Below are 17,432 nucleotides of genomic sequence, written 5' to 3' on the forward strand. Positions count from 1 at the left end.
AATCTACCTCAGAGTATATTTCACTAAGACGGGCCCGCGTGGTATACTGCCTTCTTTTATCTATCCCGGCTTTCACCTAATCGGTTTCTACGCCTTGAGTACTTATATCATTCGTTTTCCTTCTCTCAAGGCTGCATCGATCTACCCAACCGCATTCCACACTTATTCGCGACCACGATGGCTCAACTCAATCAACCCTCGAACGAGCCTGCTAAAGCGTGCGTGGAAGAACTCGGAGAAATCTCGCCTCCAACAGTCCAATCCATGTCTCTACCGCACCCACCCCCGAATCCAGTGCCAGACCTTATGGATCTTGTCATCAATCGAGAGTCGCGCTACACAACGCACTCACTCATCACATCTTACCTAGGTATTGATGATATACGCAATGTTCAATTAGCCTGCAGAATGACGTCGGATCTGTACGCAAACATGAAGAAGACCCAGTGGAACATTAACACAAGACTGCAGCCATTCTTCAAGAACACTCAGACGTTGCGTTCTGTACAGGCCCAGACTGAGACTCTGATCGGAAGCAAGTTCGCCGGAAAGTTCTTCCGTCGTCTGCAGGTCAGGAACGAACTTCAGCTCTTTACGCAAGACGGGGAGAAGGTGGATGCTCTTATTAGCTACCTTAAAAGCGATGGTTATGTCCTGGACAAAACAATCCCCGGAGATGTACTTCTTGCTTTCTCACAGGTAAGCCCACGGCGTTATGTATCATACTTGAAGTTTACGTTACTGACTACTAACAGATTTCTGTCTTCAAGAAATCGTCGGGTAGCAACGGTAGCAAGATCACGGTCACTCTAAGGCACTGCGGCATTTCTCCCATCGACACAATCCTCCAAGGCTGCATGTGCTCTTCTAGAGCGTGCTTCATTTCCTGGAATAAGGCGTATTGTCTGTTTCCTACTGCAACCATCCTTGAACGAACGTCCTACCTCATGGCTCCTATGTGGCACAACAAACCCTCACCCGCAATCGCCAAGATGAGGCAAGATTCCGACAAAGGTTTCACCGTCAAGACTGGCGAGTGGATGGATAAAGACGCATCTGAGTCACACCCAGAATTTGCCTCCGCGCGGTCCGTTGGCGACAAGTTCTCATGGGTAATGAAGCTTGATCTCACCGACGTCGCACATGCCACCGCCCCGAACTCGCTGCTCGATGATGCCCAATTTTCCTTGGAAGTAAGAAGCCGGCCGAGCATAGTATCTTTTCTCGGAATCAGATACGATGTACTTGGGTCCTGCTCCCTAAAACACACTTACATCTGCCTTTCACAAAAGCACTATGTGCCAGGCACGCCGCAATGTTGCCATGAGAGGCAATATACATACGGGGAACAGATGCAGCAATTGGAAAAGGTGCTGAACTCCGAGACAACCATGCAGCTCACTATGCTTGACCCAGACGATAGGCCTTCTCAATATCACACCATCGTCAGCTGTAGAAGAAACGACCTGAACGCTAAAGGTAAATTCAAAGTACCTCCAAGCTGGAACTACTTCGACGCAGAAGTTCAAGCAGAGATTCGGAGGATAAGTAAGCAGTTGCTTGCTACCGATCCGTGCTGCACGGAGTAATGGAACCATCTCTTACAAGATGTAAACTGAACAGATCTACAAACTACGTCAGGGCAGGATACGCAGAGTATACGACCTCGCGGCGATGTAACATCCAGTGTGTTCGATATCTACTCTTTATCAATATTGTCTTGAAGTTTCATCAATTCGATATATAATTGCTTGCGTGCACCCTTGTGACGTGTCATACACCTGCTCATTCTCATTCCCCTTCTTCATCTGCGAGATTACTAGCTAATCACTCTTTCCAATCACCAAAGCAGCCTTCGTTCATCTCAATCCAGAGCTCCGTCTCATGTCCACCACGCACATAGCCATTCACACAGACCTCGCCAGCCTTCGATTCCTCGTCTTCACCTCTTGTTGCAACCCGTAACCATCTTCACCACCTCGCGAAACGATGGCCTAGGTTCGCCTGAGCAATACGTTCACTCCATTGATCTGAATCTTGCCAAACACCGTTTTCTGCAAGCCAGACAGCCCGGCAAAGAGGACATGTCTTTCCGTCATCCGGTCGCTGTTTCAGAAACTCTTTGAGACAGTCTCGGCCGATCATGTGTTCGCAGCCTTGGATACCCTTGATCTTGACACAAGGATGAGCCGCAGCATTCTCCATGCAGACTGGGCAGTCAGTATTTGTCGTGCTAGTCGTGTTGGCAGCGGTGAGAGGTTCGGTGTTGCGTGCGATGAAGTTGTTAATGCGTTGCTCGCTGCTCTGAGTTGGCTGGTAGTCTTCTGGAAGAGGAGGAGGCTCGAATTCGACTGGGAAACCGCCTCGTGTAGGGCCTGGGACGTACGGAGGTCTACGTGGTGGGATGGGATGAGTATGGAAAGGCAGGTGTTCGCCTAGTCCAAAGCCTCCAACATGGATATGTGTGTGGTTGCTAGATCCAAATGGAAAGTTCTCGCCGAAACAGCTCATAGTCCTATGAACTTCAGGTACATGAGCTCCAGGCCTATGAGCTTCGGGCCCATGGGCTCCTGACCCATGCGCGATATCGTTTCCGGAGAAGATGGGATGGCTGAAGGCTTCCTCAAATACACTATCGAACTCAGCACCCATACCGATATGAAGGGCGTCGAACCCCGGAATACCGCCTGCGCTATCGAAAGGAAATCCTTGACCGAAAGTATCTCGCATGCTTTGGCCTTGTGGCCCAGAGCCGAGCATACTGTCCAGGTCCGCCATAGTGTCGGCTAAGTTGTGCATAGCATCGTGGTACCCGTGGGGACTGGAGACTCCGATATCAGTATCGTATTCATCATCTTGGTCATCTTCCTCCTCGATGAACACAATGTGGGAGGGCTGACGAGAGCGCTGGGGAACATACGCTGTAGCATGGCTGCCAGTTTGTTGTGGTCGGCCGCCACCACCACCACCGCCACCGAGATGATGTCCTCGTGTGCTGAAATGCTGACCCGCACGATTGCCGGAGCTCGATCTGTTATTTCCAGGACCGGAATAACTCATTCTCAATAGTATGTGTCGAAGTTTTTCGTTCTGTGAGGTTCAGTGATTGATTGGTTGTGAGTGAGAGAAGCGCGGAGTGTTGCGGTGAGTGTGCAATATGAAACAGGCGCGACTTAAATAGGCAAAGGTCTGTGCAATCGAGTGAATGGGAGGAGATTCTATTGTGAGAGCGATCTGGAAGCGTGATGTAACGACTCCGCTGTGAGCCAGGTGAAAGCTGCGAGAGCATATCTGCTAACGGCTGACCATGTCAGTGGATGGGAAAGACGAAAGTGAATGGCTCATGTTATAAGGTCGCATGCATGTCTCCGATGAGCCAATGGCATGTTTCTTTTACTTCTTCCCCTTCTTCTTCGTATCGCTTTCTTTGCCCTCTTTTGCGAAGCCACCCAAGATCAATGCCTCTCTGGCCGTAGTGTTGATGATGCGAAAGCGATCAGGACCTAAGTGTATACCACCATACCATCTTGTGACAACAACCACGACGTTCCAAACATCCATCAACTGCATCAAGTGCAGCATCCGCGATCCAGCAGCAGTCTCACCATCATCGTCGCAGTCTTGGTAGCTCGTATCGTTTGGACCTTTGATCCGCCAAGCAGTCATGTTGTGAGTCGCGCGTGCAGCCTTTTTGTCTGTCGCTAGGAGATGTGCGACGTACTGTCTAGCCTGTGCTGGTGACGAAACAGGTGCTGCGCGAGCTAAGAAAACTGACTTCTTCTCGGTAAGGGCGGGTGCTACGACCCAAGGTGGCTCCGGTCCAAGGTCGATGGCCGGGTCGAACTGGATATGAGAGTTCTCGTCTTTCTCAATGGGCTCATCCTCGTGTTGATCGTGCAGTTGAATATCTCCTTGCTCTTCCGCTCGCTCCAAAGCCTCCCTTGCCTCTTCAAGCAAATCGTAGATACATGCCTCGCCGGGCTGGTAGATCCTTGCCAGAACTTCTCTCACTACATCGACAGCCTGGCTGCCCATACCCTTGGGGACATCTTGTCCCACACTCTGAGTGCCTAGCACGGATGGCGGCGCATCCGGATAGTCTGCCGGAAATTCAATACGCAGAGTTATCGATGGCAGCGACGGCAGACGTAGACTGTAAAGTCGTTGGTCTTCATCTAAGGCTGACAGGGTGCCTTCGTCGAAGATGGCGTTGAGCGAGGTGACCTCATCTTGGATGGCGTCGTTGGCGGACATATTTGTGATTGCCTTGGCCGATGGCGGGGTGAACGATGCGGAAGGCGCGCTAGCTTAGCGCCGTTCGCGTTCGAAACCTTGGAAACATCAACACTCTCGCGACGCTCATGCCGACCTCCTTCCCCACCACGAACTCATTGTCGCAACCTCACGTCGCCAAACATGGCGCCAAATGATGATGCAAAGCGCAAGTCAGGTCTGACGATTGCGCAGGTGAAGTTCAAGCAGGCGATGAAAGATTCCGATGCCGAAGATCGTTCAGCGCCCATTGCAGTCGAAATTAGCTCGCAGCTTTTCAACCACATTGATGCCGTTCTTCAGCAGAACTCGCCCATCAATATCCAGGTATCTAACTATAAAACCATCGATCACATGTCACCGGGAGCAGACTAATTCGCCGCTCGTAGAAATGCACAGAATGGATTGTGAAGCACGTAGCTCCCTCCAAGGCTCGGATCACCACCCTCGGCGCGTATCTCATCGCTGTCTCAAAGTCTGTCGTAGTAGATCAGAGCACTCCAGCGCTAGCGAAGAAAGCAGCGCGCAACCGGATGGATCTCTTGTTGATCGTCAACGATGCCCTACATGCTGACAAGTTCCATCGTCGCGACACGACGAAGCAGAGTATTCTTGGCAGCGCGTGTCAAGATTTTGTCCCTGACTTGATCGAACTCGCAGCGGCGTGTATCACCGAGAAGGGATCGCAGCTAGAGGTGAAGCTGAAAGCCATTGTCAACTACTGGGCCGTTAACAAGCTCTTGGGCTCAGAGGGTCTGAAAGCTTGTCGGCACAAGGCAGACGAGGCCTTGTCCGTAGCACAGGGTCGCAAGCGCAACTACGTCCTTCCAGAATACCACGGCGACCGACATGCCAGATGGCACGACCTCCCCGCATCGTACATGCTCGAGCCTATAATCCGAAACCCGAATCGCCCGATCCACGAATCCCAGATCAAGATACGGAAGTTTGACAAGAAACCGGTCAGTTCGCACGTTCGCACTCTCCTCGACAACTTCTTTGAGAACATCGACCTCAAGTACCTGCCAACGGGCGATAATCCGACCGGGGAAACAACCAAGTATAGGCTGTCGTTGGATCCTATGGGCCAACTGGTTAAGCAGGACAAGGAGACTGGCGAGACAGCTACAGTGGCAAACGGCTACGGCTGGTCGCCAAAGTTCTGTCAAGACATACAGAAGTTCACTGTGCCGGAGACCATCAAGATTGCGCGAGAGGACATAGAACGTATGGAAGACATGGAGGACCCACCGGTCTTGTCTGTCGGGCGACGCGTTGGCCCAGATAGTCGACCCACTTCCTCATCGTCAGAGTCGGGCCCACCCTATAGGGAGCGAAGAAGGGGATACAATCGTAGCCGCAGTCGCAGTCACAGTCGCCGTAGCCCTGGGGGTTATCGGTATGACGACGAACGCCGTCGAATGTCACCCGACGGATCTATGGGTCGCCGCCGGGTCTCGCCACATGGACCTCCGCGTCGAGAGTCTGAGGGCAAAGGTTTCGCCGAAGCGCGACCGTCATCAAGGGCATACGACAGAGAAGAATCTCAGCCTGGATCGCAGTGGGGTGGTGCGAACAGGAACACCCAGTCCAGCCCCAACAACCATCAGCACCAGGTCCCGCCCCTGCTGCATCAGCCGCCCTTTAACCAGCCGCCGTTTCCACCACCACCACATATGTCAGGCCAGTTCCAAGGCCAGTTTCCGATGCCAATGCCGCCATTCGGTGTTCCTCCCCCTCCACCACCGCAGTTCCAAGGACGTGGTGGTTTCGTCCCCCCTCCCCCGCCCCCCAACTTCAATGGCATGTGGCAGCCTCCACCTCCCAACATGAACATGCCACCGAACGGTCCGCAACACGGCAACCAGGGTGGCAACCAATTTGGCAACCATCACGGAAGCCAGGGTGGAAACCGGGGCGGCAACCAATTCGGAAATCAGGGCGGCAACCAGTATGGTAACAACTTCGGTCCCGGCAACAATGGCCAGTATGGTCAGAGCCGTGGCGGATACCAAGGCGGACGCGGCTATGGAGGTGGGCAGCGCGGTGGCAACAACGGCAACAGGGGAGGCTGGAGGGGTAACGGACGAGGCGGGCGATACTGAGATGAGGTGTGAACGCATGCGACCAAATGGCGCATGCAGAAATGCGTTCAGGATCGATGCGCAAAACTGTAGGATATTCAACACATGCCGGCATTCCTTGGAGGAAGCATGTACATTCTTACGAAAGACTTTAGAGCCTTTATCTGAATGGCTTGATTATAGCTTGCCTAATCTACTTCTTGTATACTTGGCCGTACGTTTTGATATCTTGACAGTGCTACCGACATTGCGTGACTCGTGCCATGCTCTTAATGTAGCGGACGAAGATAATACAAAAAAAGCTCTGTGTTTAAGCTGAATTGATGGCACAAGTATCTGGGACCCCCAAATGGATATGGCGGTTTTGAGTCAGTGGTGCCGCGGCACTGCAGTCGGGGACGCGTCGCGACGCGTCCACGGCGGGCTCGTCATCTGGGTCGCGGATAGTCCCGCACTATCACCGTTCACCACCTACCAGTCACCACTCACCCGCCCACGGCCCGGCGCACCATCACTCTCACCTCTTCTACCCACAATGGAGACGACATACTCAAACACCATCTCCAACGGACGTTGCGCGTAATGGCGCGACCCAAGAGGAAGCGCAACTCATTGAGAACCAACACAAACAAACGTTCACGATACGTCGATTCGAGCCAAAGCGACACTTTATGGGCAGCGGAGTCAATTCTCGACGAACAAGTAGTCCGTGGTGTACGCAAATACTACATCCAATGGCAAGGGATTGACCCCAAGACTGGAAAGACGTGGGAACCGACTTGGGAGCCGGAAGAGAACGCCAACGACTTGCTCGTCGTCCACTGGGCACAGAAGAAGGCGCGTATCTTGGCAGAAGACCACGAGCGATATCAAGGAAGCGACAGTGGACACCCTGAGCAACGACAGGAAGCCCAGGCACAGGCATCGAAGCGCATCCGCAATCCCCGTGTGATTGACAGCAGCCCGGAGCCCAGCACTGCATCATCTACGCCTTCGACACCTCTTGACAATCGAGCCGACTCGGAAGGACTGCCCAGTGCCGCAGTGTCGGCTCCTCGTGCTTCGCCTCGCATCCAAATCGCTCGACGGGGTGACAGTCTCGAGAGGAGCAACTACGTGCGCTTCACGCAGACACCATCGTCTCAGCCAGCTCCGACACCAGAGGCTACGCAGGACACCAATCTAGACAGCTCGCAGTTGTTCGCGGCACGCCCACGACCTCATCTGTCAGACATAGTCCCCGACTCGCAGAGTTCCAGCGGTGAAGGGAGCTTCGTACCCACAACTCAACGCACCGAGGACGTTAGCCAGCAGAGTACCGATACGAACGGATCGCAAGTGGAGGAAGATCTTGCGGAAGACTCGGTATGATCAATCCTTCTCAGACCCTGATATCAGTGTATTTACTGACCAATGTTTGCAGGGCCTACTTGAACTCATTGAAGAAGCCGCACAGCACGCTTTGTCACCCGCACGATCGATACCTGAGACGATACCCGATACCACCGTAGCAGACTCGCAGTCTCAGCAGCAGAGACCCGAGGCAGAGTCGCAAGGTGTTCCGAACACACTCGAATTCATACATATTTCCTCACAGGTGGAACACGAGTCGAGCCCAGAACCGGAGGATACTCTGCAAATTCAATACAGCGAAACCGATCAGGGTGTTGCAGAGGAAGAGCATCAGAGAGCAGAAACCAACGAGCTTGGGGCGCCCCAGGCTGATCACGCCGCTTCGCAGACTCACTCAGCACGAATCGCACGCGAGACTACCCCCAGCAAGGAGACCGGTACACTGGGCGAACATCCTCGTTTGGAATCAGCGGCTACGGACATTACAAGGAACGCTTCGACTGAGGTGGTCGACACAAACGAAGTCCCGACCTCTCTCAATAAACCATCTACACTAGTCGAGAACAGCCAATCTCATCACACCGAAAGGCCCAACGTAGCTAGCGATACTCAAGTCTCCGACGGTGATAACGAGCCGTCGCAACATCACGAATTCCAGCAAATCAGCGTTTGCGACAGTCAACCAAGTCTAATTGAGCATTCGGTATTGGAAGACAACGAACAGTTCCCTTTCCAGTCGCAATATCCGTTTCGGTATTCTCAGCCTTCAGAATCAGTATCTTGCATCAAGTCCTCAGAACAGCTCCCACAAGCTTGCGCGACACCGGCCCTCCCAGGACGAGTGCTTGCTGGGGTAAGTGTGCCAAGCGAATCCAATCCGGCGCCAGCGACCGACCCACCTCACCCATCAGTCCAAGCATCCACTGCACCCCATCACCAAGATCACAACGACACGTTAGTGGAACTTCTCAAACCTGAAGCTGCTCACAGTGCCTCACCATCAGGCCAGCTTCAAGAGGAGCTATCTCTTCGCGATCAACTACCGCACGCGTCATCTAGTCCAGAGCGCGTACAGAACGCGCAAGTAGTACCTCTTGAGGCAGATTTGAGCACGCAAGAAGACACATCTGAGAGCATACGAGATACCATCGAAGAAGAGGTGGCGCATCGGGCTAGCTCTGAGTCTCGTCACGACTCGTCGCAGGAATCCCCAGAACGCCCGTCAAGATCGCTTAATCACGAGACCTCGCCGGTTCCGTACCCACCCAGCTACTCGCTGCAAACACAAGGATCTCGACTCCCATCACGGCCTTGTACGCCTGTTCCTACCTCATCACTCTCCATCATGGCGGGCGAGGGTACCGGAGACATCATCAGACGGCAGATGCAAGAAGCCATAGACAAGCGCATAGCAGAGTCGCGCCGTACTCCCAGAAGGCGTCCCAGGTCTTCGATGACGCCCTCAGTAGTGGAAAATGCACCCGCAGCTACGCCGACGCCAGTGAGCAGGCTACGGGGGACGCAAGAGCCGGCAGAAGGCACTCGATCGCCCTCCGCCGTGCCGGACCGCTCACCTCTTGCGCAAGCGCCGACGTCGCTTAGGAATGTCGCCTATGCTCCCAGCAGCGTGCAGCCAGAAGCTCCTGCATTAGATAAGGCCATGACTTCACCACCAAGCAATCATCCAGAACCTGCTATCACTGAAGCAATGAAGGCATATGGGCCTATCATACCGGTACCAAGATCTCCCACATCCGACGGGATGGAGGTCAGCGACGCAGACGATGAAGACAGCGAGAGCCTCTTCAATGATGATCTACAGCTGGTAGACCAGGAGTTCATCGTGCCTTTGTATATCCAGGGTCGACAAAGAGATACGTACGCCCAGTACATCACCGCGAAGAGGGATCTGTTAGAGCCATTCCTTAAGGATCGTCACAGTCTCAACTCAGTCGAGGAGGTCAAGAACATCCTATCCCAGCTACGCGCTATCGAGACGCACATGGACTTGGTATTCGCTGAGGCTGAATCAAACACTTTAGATAGCGAGGCTTCGGCAACGCAAGCAGAGCACGCAGCTAGATTTGGCTTGGAAAACTCCACCAAATTTAGATTCCTGTCAGCGCTGTTCAATGAATTGCGGCATTGCGAGCCGCAGAAACACGTTGTGTTGGTCACAGAGAGTGACAACGAGACACTCTTCCGCATCCTTGAGACGTTCTGCAAGACAACCTACATCAACTACACTATGCCTGGTAAAGATCGGAAGGCAAACCTGAAAGAGGTGGTAGGTAACTTGTTGGTTACCATCATCCCAAGCGATGCATCGCCCATCATACATGTTCCCGACCTGATCATCTGTCTCGACGGTGTGCAAGATGCAGCACAAATTCGCAGAAAGAATTGGGCCAAATCACCTAATTGCGATGTGGTACCTGTGCTTCATCTAGTCATTCCAAGGACTGTCGGCCACATTGAACGGTACATAACGTCCAGCCTGGATCCCATTGATCACATGCACACTATCCTAGCGAGCCTGGCGCATGTTCATCCAGATGTTGGAAAAGCCATCGATGAACGCACACCACGAGACGTTGAGTGCGCCGAATTGGTCTCCTACTGGATCAAGAACAGGATGGAAGGTGCTGATTGGCCACTGTCTTCTATCGGTAGTGTCAAGGACGTTATAGAGTATCAGACGCAACAGACGCAACAGGCCTCAACGGACGCCCCTATACCTGAACGCAGCAAACGCCCTCTGGATGAGGAAGAGCTCGACCCTGCAAAGCGTATGCGGTTCACCCCCCAACCGCAGCCAGTACCTGCTTCTGCGGTTGATAAAGAGCACAATATCACCCATATTAGCGATTCGATGCCTGGCACTGCAGCTTACGATTCTGATCTGCGGACACAGCTAGCCCATGCGAAAGAAGGGCTTCGGGAAGAGCGAGAAGCCCGTAGGGCAGGTCAAAGGGACTTTGGCGAGCACAAGGATATGTGGGACAGGCAGCAGACAGTGCACGAGGATCTGGCAAGTGAGCATCGACGTGTGAAGAGAAGACTACAGGACGCAGAGGACAAAGTCGAGACGTTGACGAAGAACAACGCTACTCTCACCGAACGTCTCACAGCGCGTACCACAGAGATGCGTGAGGTGAAGGCGGCCCTTAAGGAACAGCGGGAGACGGCCCTCCTTGGAGATGATGCACGACTCCAAGAAATTGCCAAGCTTCGCAATCAGCTCGACGAAGCGAACGAGAAGACGGAGCAAGCAGTGAAGAAAGCCGCAGCAGCAGAGCAGATGTTGGATTACATGAGAGGAAGCTTGCAGGATGCCCGATCCACCGCATCTACCGCTACTACCCGCGTTGAAGAACTGGAAGCCCAGCACGTCACACTCTCCAAGGCAGCTTCGGGTGACGCAACGAAGCGGAAGAGCATGCATATTGAAAGAGTCTACGATGAACAACAGCAGCGTATGAAGAGGTTGGAAATGGAGCTGAGCATTATGAAGCGTACGTTAATGACGAAAGACGACGAGATAGCTCGTCTGAAGAGTATGGGAGGTAGGCCTGGTGTAGGCACCAGAGGAACGAGTGCAACGCCGCAGCCCAAGACCAGGAGCAGAGCTGCTAGTCCCACTTTCACTGGCGGGCGCATTGCCAACTTAAGGAACAGCTAAGGTGCCTTGGGGGCTATTGAGGTCGACAGGTTCTGGATTTCGACCTGCTCTTGTTGAATGCGTTCAGACTTGGTGGGCATGTCATCTTGGCGGTGGTGTGGGCGAGATGGGCAGCGAAGTCATCTTGGTGATGGCATATGACGGCTAAGACTACCAGGAGATTGGACTATCTTCTCCGACGTGTCCTACGATGAATATATCTACATTGCATACAATTCACTGTTTCTATACTATGCACATGCTCTTTTGTTCATGACCTCGCGCCGACGATACCGGAGCTCATCCCCGTTCCGACCATCTTCCAGTCACCAGGTTCGGATTGAGAGAAGGTCACGCGTAGAAAATACTGCCCTCTTCATCGTCTTCGTCTGCCTGACTACGTCGTTGAGCTATCAGGTATATGTCTTTCTAGGGCTCTTCCGCTCCTTCAGTCGCAATACGATACACGAGAGAGTGATCTCAACCACGACTCTGACCGACGAATTCCGAGCAAGATACCTTGACGTTGGCTACAACATTCACAGTCACAGACTTCGCCGCTCCAGTCACCGGCGAGTATATCTTCACCACATACACTGTACTGTCACGTTTCAACAGCTACCCGACTACAATAACTTACCAGTCCTTCTAGCTACAACTCCCCATCTAGCACGACTACCGGATCACCAACTACAATCGCAGAAGTCCGACCTCAGCCTCACCCATTTCCAAACAACAAAAAGTTACACTCACCATGCCAGCATTCCAAGGTGGCATTTTCGGGGGCTCAAACCCTTTCCGCCCTGGTGGTGGCCGCACAGGTGGCGGTGGAGGCCGACCAAGCCATCCCCAACCAGACCCATATGATGACTACAACGACTCACCTCCCATGATGGGTGGCATGCGCGGGCCAGGTCCCATGTACAGCGGTGGAATGGGCGGTCCCATGACAGGCGGCCAGACACACTCCTACTCCTCCTACCAAGACTCCGACGGCAACAGACACGAAGAAGGTTACGGTCCAGGCGGTCCTTTCAGCAACTCCGTCCGTGGAGGAATGGGCATGGGACAAGGTCCGCCATCTCAAGGACGCCCACCCCCAGGAAGTCTCCTAGGCGGGCGAAACACCGGACCAGGTGCTTTCTCCTCTTCTTTCTGGAGCGGCCCCAACCCCTTCCGCAGCAACGGCGCCAACGGCCCTCCAAACGGTCGCAGCGGACCCAATACAGGCCCCCGCGACCCTTCCTTCAGAATGGAAGTCGAGCCAGCACCGATGCCCCATTCCAACGGTCTCACGAGCGAAAATACCGAACTCATAGCCGACTTCATGGCAGAGAACACGCAGCCCTTAGGCGGGCCCATCACACCCCCAAATGCAGAATGTCCGATTTGTCTGGAGCCGCCGAGCGCGTCGCACCTCTGTGTTCAGATTAAGAATATACCCGGATGTAATCACCTTATTGGGAGGCAGTGTCTGAAAGAGATGTTGGTCAATCGGCCGGATGATGCGAAGAAGTGTCCGATTTGTCGCGCGGAGTTTCTGGGGGAAGATGGGATTTGGCAGGATAGTGAGCAGTTTCAGCAGTTGGGACGGGGTGGTCCGCCTGGGTATGGGGGTGGTCCTCCTCCTGGTTATGGGGGCGGGATGCCAACGCCGAGACCTGCTGGATATGGTGGTGGTGGACCTCCACAAGCACCTCGTCCGACACCTCGTCCAGCACCACCCAGCTATGCCACTGCAGCTGCTTCACCAGCGCCTCCAGGTCCCCCAAGCTACATGGCAGCACCTCGTCCACCTCCAGCTCCCCGTGCTGCTCCTGGACCTAGTCCCCACGCCGCCCCCCCAGGTCTTCGCAACGCGATGCGTGGTGGAGCCAGAGTTCATGGCATGGGCGATGTTGGTAGAGGACGCGGCAACGAGCAAGACGACGACGACGGTGGCATGCAAGGTGGTTCCCCAATGATGAGCCAGGACAGGTGGCCACCTGAGCCACGCGAACCAGAAAGCAACTTTGGTGGCCGTGGTCAACAGCTTGGATACATGGATGAACGGCAGCTTTGGTAGAGCGTGGTCTCCATGGTAAATTACTTCAGACGAACAGCTCAGGCAAACTATAGTTCCTGGCTTACCAAGGCCCCAGTAAAGACGCCTGAAACTACTCGCATAAAAACTTCAGGCTCAAGCGCGAAGCCCAGAGGACTCTGATGGTTAACGGTAGATACGATGCCGTTGAGCGTCTTAGTTTGCTTTTCTTTCTTTTGTTTTTGTGTGTGTGTGCGCGGACCGAACACATCAGAGCGTGCATAGGGCTGGTATTCGCGAATGAGTTCCACACTATATGCGAGCTTGATATGAAAAGGGTGTAGGCCCGATATCTAGAGTCAGAATTCCGGTCAACGCCTCAAAATTACAGTAGGTGATCCAAAATCAAATGCAAATCCACATCTTCTGTGCAAACATTGGTTCATCTAAATCGTGGTACGCAGGGCGGTCGAAATAAGCTTTGCGACATGTCCATCACGGTATCTGTCGCAATATTCGCGCAATTCGTGAAACCACACTAGACAATATTCCATATCGACTTTGTTGATTGTGTGGGTGTATCAGGTACAACTGCGTCTGACCCTGGCATCGGCTCATGCACCCTGCAGGGCGCGCCCTATTGATCGACCGCGAGATAAACTTACATGGTAGCGGTGAAGAGAAAAACACCGCTGCAATTGACGTTTTTCCTGTGTCGCATTTCGTGATTGATCATGCTGTGCGCTGCCCGGTGATTGACGTTGCTTTAGAGTTGACTGGACCGGATCGACAGATCCACAGCGGGAATAATGGTGTTGGTGTTGTTTGAGGAAATGGCGCACCTGCAGCGACATGGACATGTTCAAAAGCGCGTGCTGACAGTATGAGCCTAGCGTTGGGTTGAGGCAATATCGTGCATGTCGAGGGTGGCTGTGTGCTTGATAGCGAGGTGCATGCAACCTCGGAAAGCACTTTCCGGATGCTGACATGGTGCAGGAGAGTCTGAAATCCCGTCCATGGAGGACCATGTGCCAAGTCTTGGGTCAAAATAAACAGGAAGGTGAAGTTGCCGCGGTCACAGCTGTGTGCCTGACGACTGGAGACAAATGACGGCTTTCAGCCGAGCCATCCGATTCAAAGCATCGGCCCCGCAATACGGTCCCGCTTATGGCGCTGCCCCTCATCGATCGTCGAGGCCTGGTGATGCGGCGCCTGCATAGAACACGTTTGGAACAATGCGGCGTTTTGACATCGTGACGTTTCGGCGGCCTACACCGGTTTTCTCGTACGTAAAATGAGGCTTCTAGACCACCTTGGTCTGCTCAAATGCCATCATACCAAACTATGCATATGTTTGCAGCATCGTGGATGACGGAGGGCCATCGCAAGAGTTGCTTTCGACGTCTTGTGCGGTGGGCCGGTGTGACGTGGGTCAGACCGCGCATGCAGCAAAATGCATGGCAGAGAATTCGAATGAGTTTCCGCATCCACGGTGGAGATTCTTGGCTGCGGCTTCTTGCGGTTCAGCCCTCAGAAGCGGACGTTTAGTTGCAGATCCTGGTAGTCTAGAAAAAGGTCTCCCCGTTTCCTTGCATGGCGCCAGACGACGCGGCATGGGTCGTCACAGAGCACCACGACGTCCCAGGAGACGTGCGCCAGCAACGTGGTTCTCTGGAAAGGTCTGACACCGTACCAGCGATATGCAGGTGCAGAGTGAGCTGGCTGGGCCCTGCGCGATAGAGAGAATAGGCCAGTTGTGGCAGGAAAATGGCTCAGTCGTGGCGTAGCTGCTGATGTTTAACCCAACGCACGGTCGTTCCACTATGAGCAAGGGCTACCTGGGCCGTCGTCATCTTTGAGCGCAAAATAGAAGCGAATATTGGCTTTGTGTCATTTGCCCGTCTCTAAAAACCGTATTACTGGCCTTTACGGCATGTGGCGATGTGCTCCGCAGCTGGGTTTATGCAGCGATGTTGGCTAAGTTAGTCAGGTGGTGCCACTCAAATGTAGTTGTATCAAACTATCTGCGTCACGCAACATACATCCTGTGTGCCGTCGAACAACGCAATCGCGAAACTTGCTATGAGCATCGTGATGTTGCTATAACAGGTATTGCATGCACAGGGCTCAAAGTAGTCTGGCGCTCAACAAAACATTACACCGCTCAAACAGGCAAGCTGCAAGCACGAATGAAAAAACCTGGGGAAGCGCTACGGGAGCGCGATGGTCCAGGGGTAACAGAAAACAAATGGCGCATTCATGGATGGCTAACCGGCATGTATCACGCTTCTGTACTAGGAAACAATCTGCCCCCAATTACGTTGCATTGGTTCGGGCTGATCGAGATGCATGCATCGGTGTCTCTTGTGTGGAACTTATCGTGACGGCGCGATTCGTTCTGTTTCTGATTGTGCGGTGAAGCTTCCGAAGCCCTTGCGATCGTGATTGAATGGTGCCTCGATCCTAGCCCTCAGCCACGTATAAAGACATCATCTGCTGCCCATCTTTCTCTCGAAGCAGCAAACGCATCCACAGCAACTCTACAACCAATCTCGAGTTTCCAATCTAAACTCTTTCGCAACAAGACGGGATCGACACCAGAGAACTACCTCCATACAAACCACGAACTACCTCTACCGCAGCCAATCAGCTCCGCCTACTTCACGACCCACACCACCCACCTATCATCTATCATCTATTAGAATTCAGACATCATGCCTGCTCTTCCATTCAACTCGTCCGCTGCTTCGTCACCTTCATCTTCACCCACCTTGTCGCCTACCATGACGCCTTCAATAGTTCTCCATCCCGCATCGGGTATATTTGATCAACCATACTAAAGCCTCCCATCTAATCTCTCCAGCAGGTGTCTCATCACAGAAGAAGGAGCTTCTCAAGCCAAAGGAAGATCCTGCGCAGGCCTACCGCATTCGTTATGCGCAATACCTCGCAGCCACCTTTGGCTTCTCGATGCAGGCCGCGCTCGCCGAGGCGGATGTCCAGCTTGCGCCGAGACGCTCATCAAGTTCGAGCATGTCGGAAGCTGAGTCGTTACGCGCGATTTGAGCTGGGCGAATTGCGGAAGGGTGTTTTATGACTTTATGATGCATATATAGGGTAATGGGCATTGGGATGGGGTATTTGGCGCATATTGAGATATTTCGTAGCGCACAATCAAAAGCGTTCTCTGTTCACTAAGACTACCAACTTGTTGTGACCGTCTCTTTCTTCGTGACAACATGTGTATGCGCATGGAAGCCTCCAACCAGTCGGAAGCGTACCAGTTGATGCGAACACGCTGTGTTGTAGGAACAGTTCCTCGGTACGGTCGGATGCCAGAATTGTGGGAGCAGTGGGAGCAGGAGCGCAGAGGCCGCAACTGCCACCCCCACCACATACCCGCCACGCCAGGTCCAGGTCTCCACGCACTGAGCTTGTCTATCGATAGGGAGACTCAAATTCAACGACATCTCATGTCCAGCGATGTCTCTTATATCCAAAAGAGCCCTGTCGCACCGTCATCTTGTTCCGAAAACCGCCGGTCGCTCGCTGTGTCGCCAGCCGAACGTACGCTCCCCAGACTGCTCGGCCCAATCTTTCACGACAATGCTCACTCGGCCGCGCGACGACTGCTCGATGCGTTGCAGGTCTAGTGCAGTGTCTCTACGCGTCTCTATCAAGGCGTATTGGCTTGCGAGACGTATCATTGGCGGTGCCGCCACACCTAACGCCGCCCAAGCCTGAATTGGCATACGTGGCAAACATCAACCTGTCATATGCGACAGCGCTGCTTACTATCGCATCTCGACCCCGGAATCCATTTCCCAGACGAATCCTCCTGCTGTCCAAAAGCATAACATGGCTCCACACACATTGCGCAAAACGCGGGGTTTGGTTGCCTCAACTTCAACGGGCAAACATTTGGTACCGAAGAGTACTCCGATAGATCTCAACGCCAACAGCCGAGACATCTCGGCATCGCGGCACAGTGCCTCAAAGCCACACAGATGAGACTTAGGACCGGAGAGCGGAGGCCGGA

General features: G+C 53.4%; 6 protein-coding genes across 6 annotated transcripts; 5 read left to right on the forward strand and 1 right to left on the reverse strand.

Moving 5' to 3' along the window:
- Positions 1-177: 177 nt before the first annotated feature.
- On the forward strand, positions 178-1,589 carry J4E93_004985 (uncharacterized protein; the record flags this gene model as incomplete). The annotated part of the gene is made up of 3 exons (XM_049342909.1): positions 178-699; positions 756-1,193; positions 1,353-1,589. The coding sequence occupies 3 exons, from the start codon at positions 178-180 to the stop codon at positions 1,587-1,589; spliced, it is 1,197 nt and encodes a 398-aa protein (XP_049199909.1).
- Positions 1,590-3,393: 1,804 nt separating this feature from the next.
- Positions 3,394-4,254, reverse strand: J4E93_004986 (uncharacterized protein; the record flags this gene model as incomplete). Its single annotated transcript, XM_049342910.1, has 1 exon — positions 3,394-4,254. The coding sequence occupies one exon, from the start codon at positions 4,252-4,254 to the stop codon at positions 3,394-3,396; it is 861 nt and encodes a 286-aa protein (XP_049199910.1).
- Positions 4,255-4,416: 162 nt separating this feature from the next.
- Positions 4,417-6,377, forward strand: J4E93_004987 (uncharacterized protein; the record flags this gene model as incomplete). Its single annotated transcript, XM_049342911.1, has 2 exons — positions 4,417-4,599; positions 4,662-6,377. The coding sequence occupies 2 exons, from the start codon at positions 4,417-4,419 to the stop codon at positions 6,375-6,377; spliced, it is 1,899 nt and encodes a 632-aa protein (XP_049199911.1).
- A 561-nt stretch (positions 6,378-6,938) lies between these two features.
- J4E93_004988 (uncharacterized protein) lies at positions 6,939-11,391 on the forward strand (the record flags this gene model as incomplete). The annotated part of the gene is made up of 2 exons (XM_049342912.1): positions 6,939-7,721; positions 7,780-11,391. 2 exons carry the CDS (start codon positions 6,939-6,941, stop codon positions 11,389-11,391), a joined length of 4,395 nt encoding a protein of 1,464 aa, XP_049199912.1.
- A 733-nt stretch (positions 11,392-12,124) lies between these two features.
- Positions 12,125-13,435, forward strand: J4E93_004989 (uncharacterized protein; the record flags this gene model as incomplete). The annotated part of the gene is made up of 1 exon (XM_049342913.1): positions 12,125-13,435. One exon carries the CDS (start codon positions 12,125-12,127, stop codon positions 13,433-13,435), a length of 1,311 nt encoding a protein of 436 aa, XP_049199913.1.
- Positions 13,436-16,176: 2,741 nt separating this feature from the next.
- Positions 16,177-16,459, forward strand: J4E93_004990 (uncharacterized protein; the record flags this gene model as incomplete). Its single annotated transcript, XM_049342914.1, has 2 exons — positions 16,177-16,210; positions 16,260-16,459. The coding sequence occupies 2 exons, from the start codon at positions 16,177-16,179 to the stop codon at positions 16,457-16,459; spliced, it is 234 nt and encodes a 77-aa protein (XP_049199914.1).
- Between the last annotated feature and the right edge of the window lie 973 nt (positions 16,460-17,432).

The sequence above is a fragment of the Alternaria ventricosa genome (genome assembly GCF_023758065.1).
Source record: "Alternaria ventricosa strain BMP 2768 chromosome Unknown scaffold_7, whole genome shotgun sequence".
Taxonomy (NCBI): Eukaryota; Fungi; Ascomycota; class Dothideomycetes; order Pleosporales; family Pleosporaceae; genus Alternaria; species Alternaria ventricosa.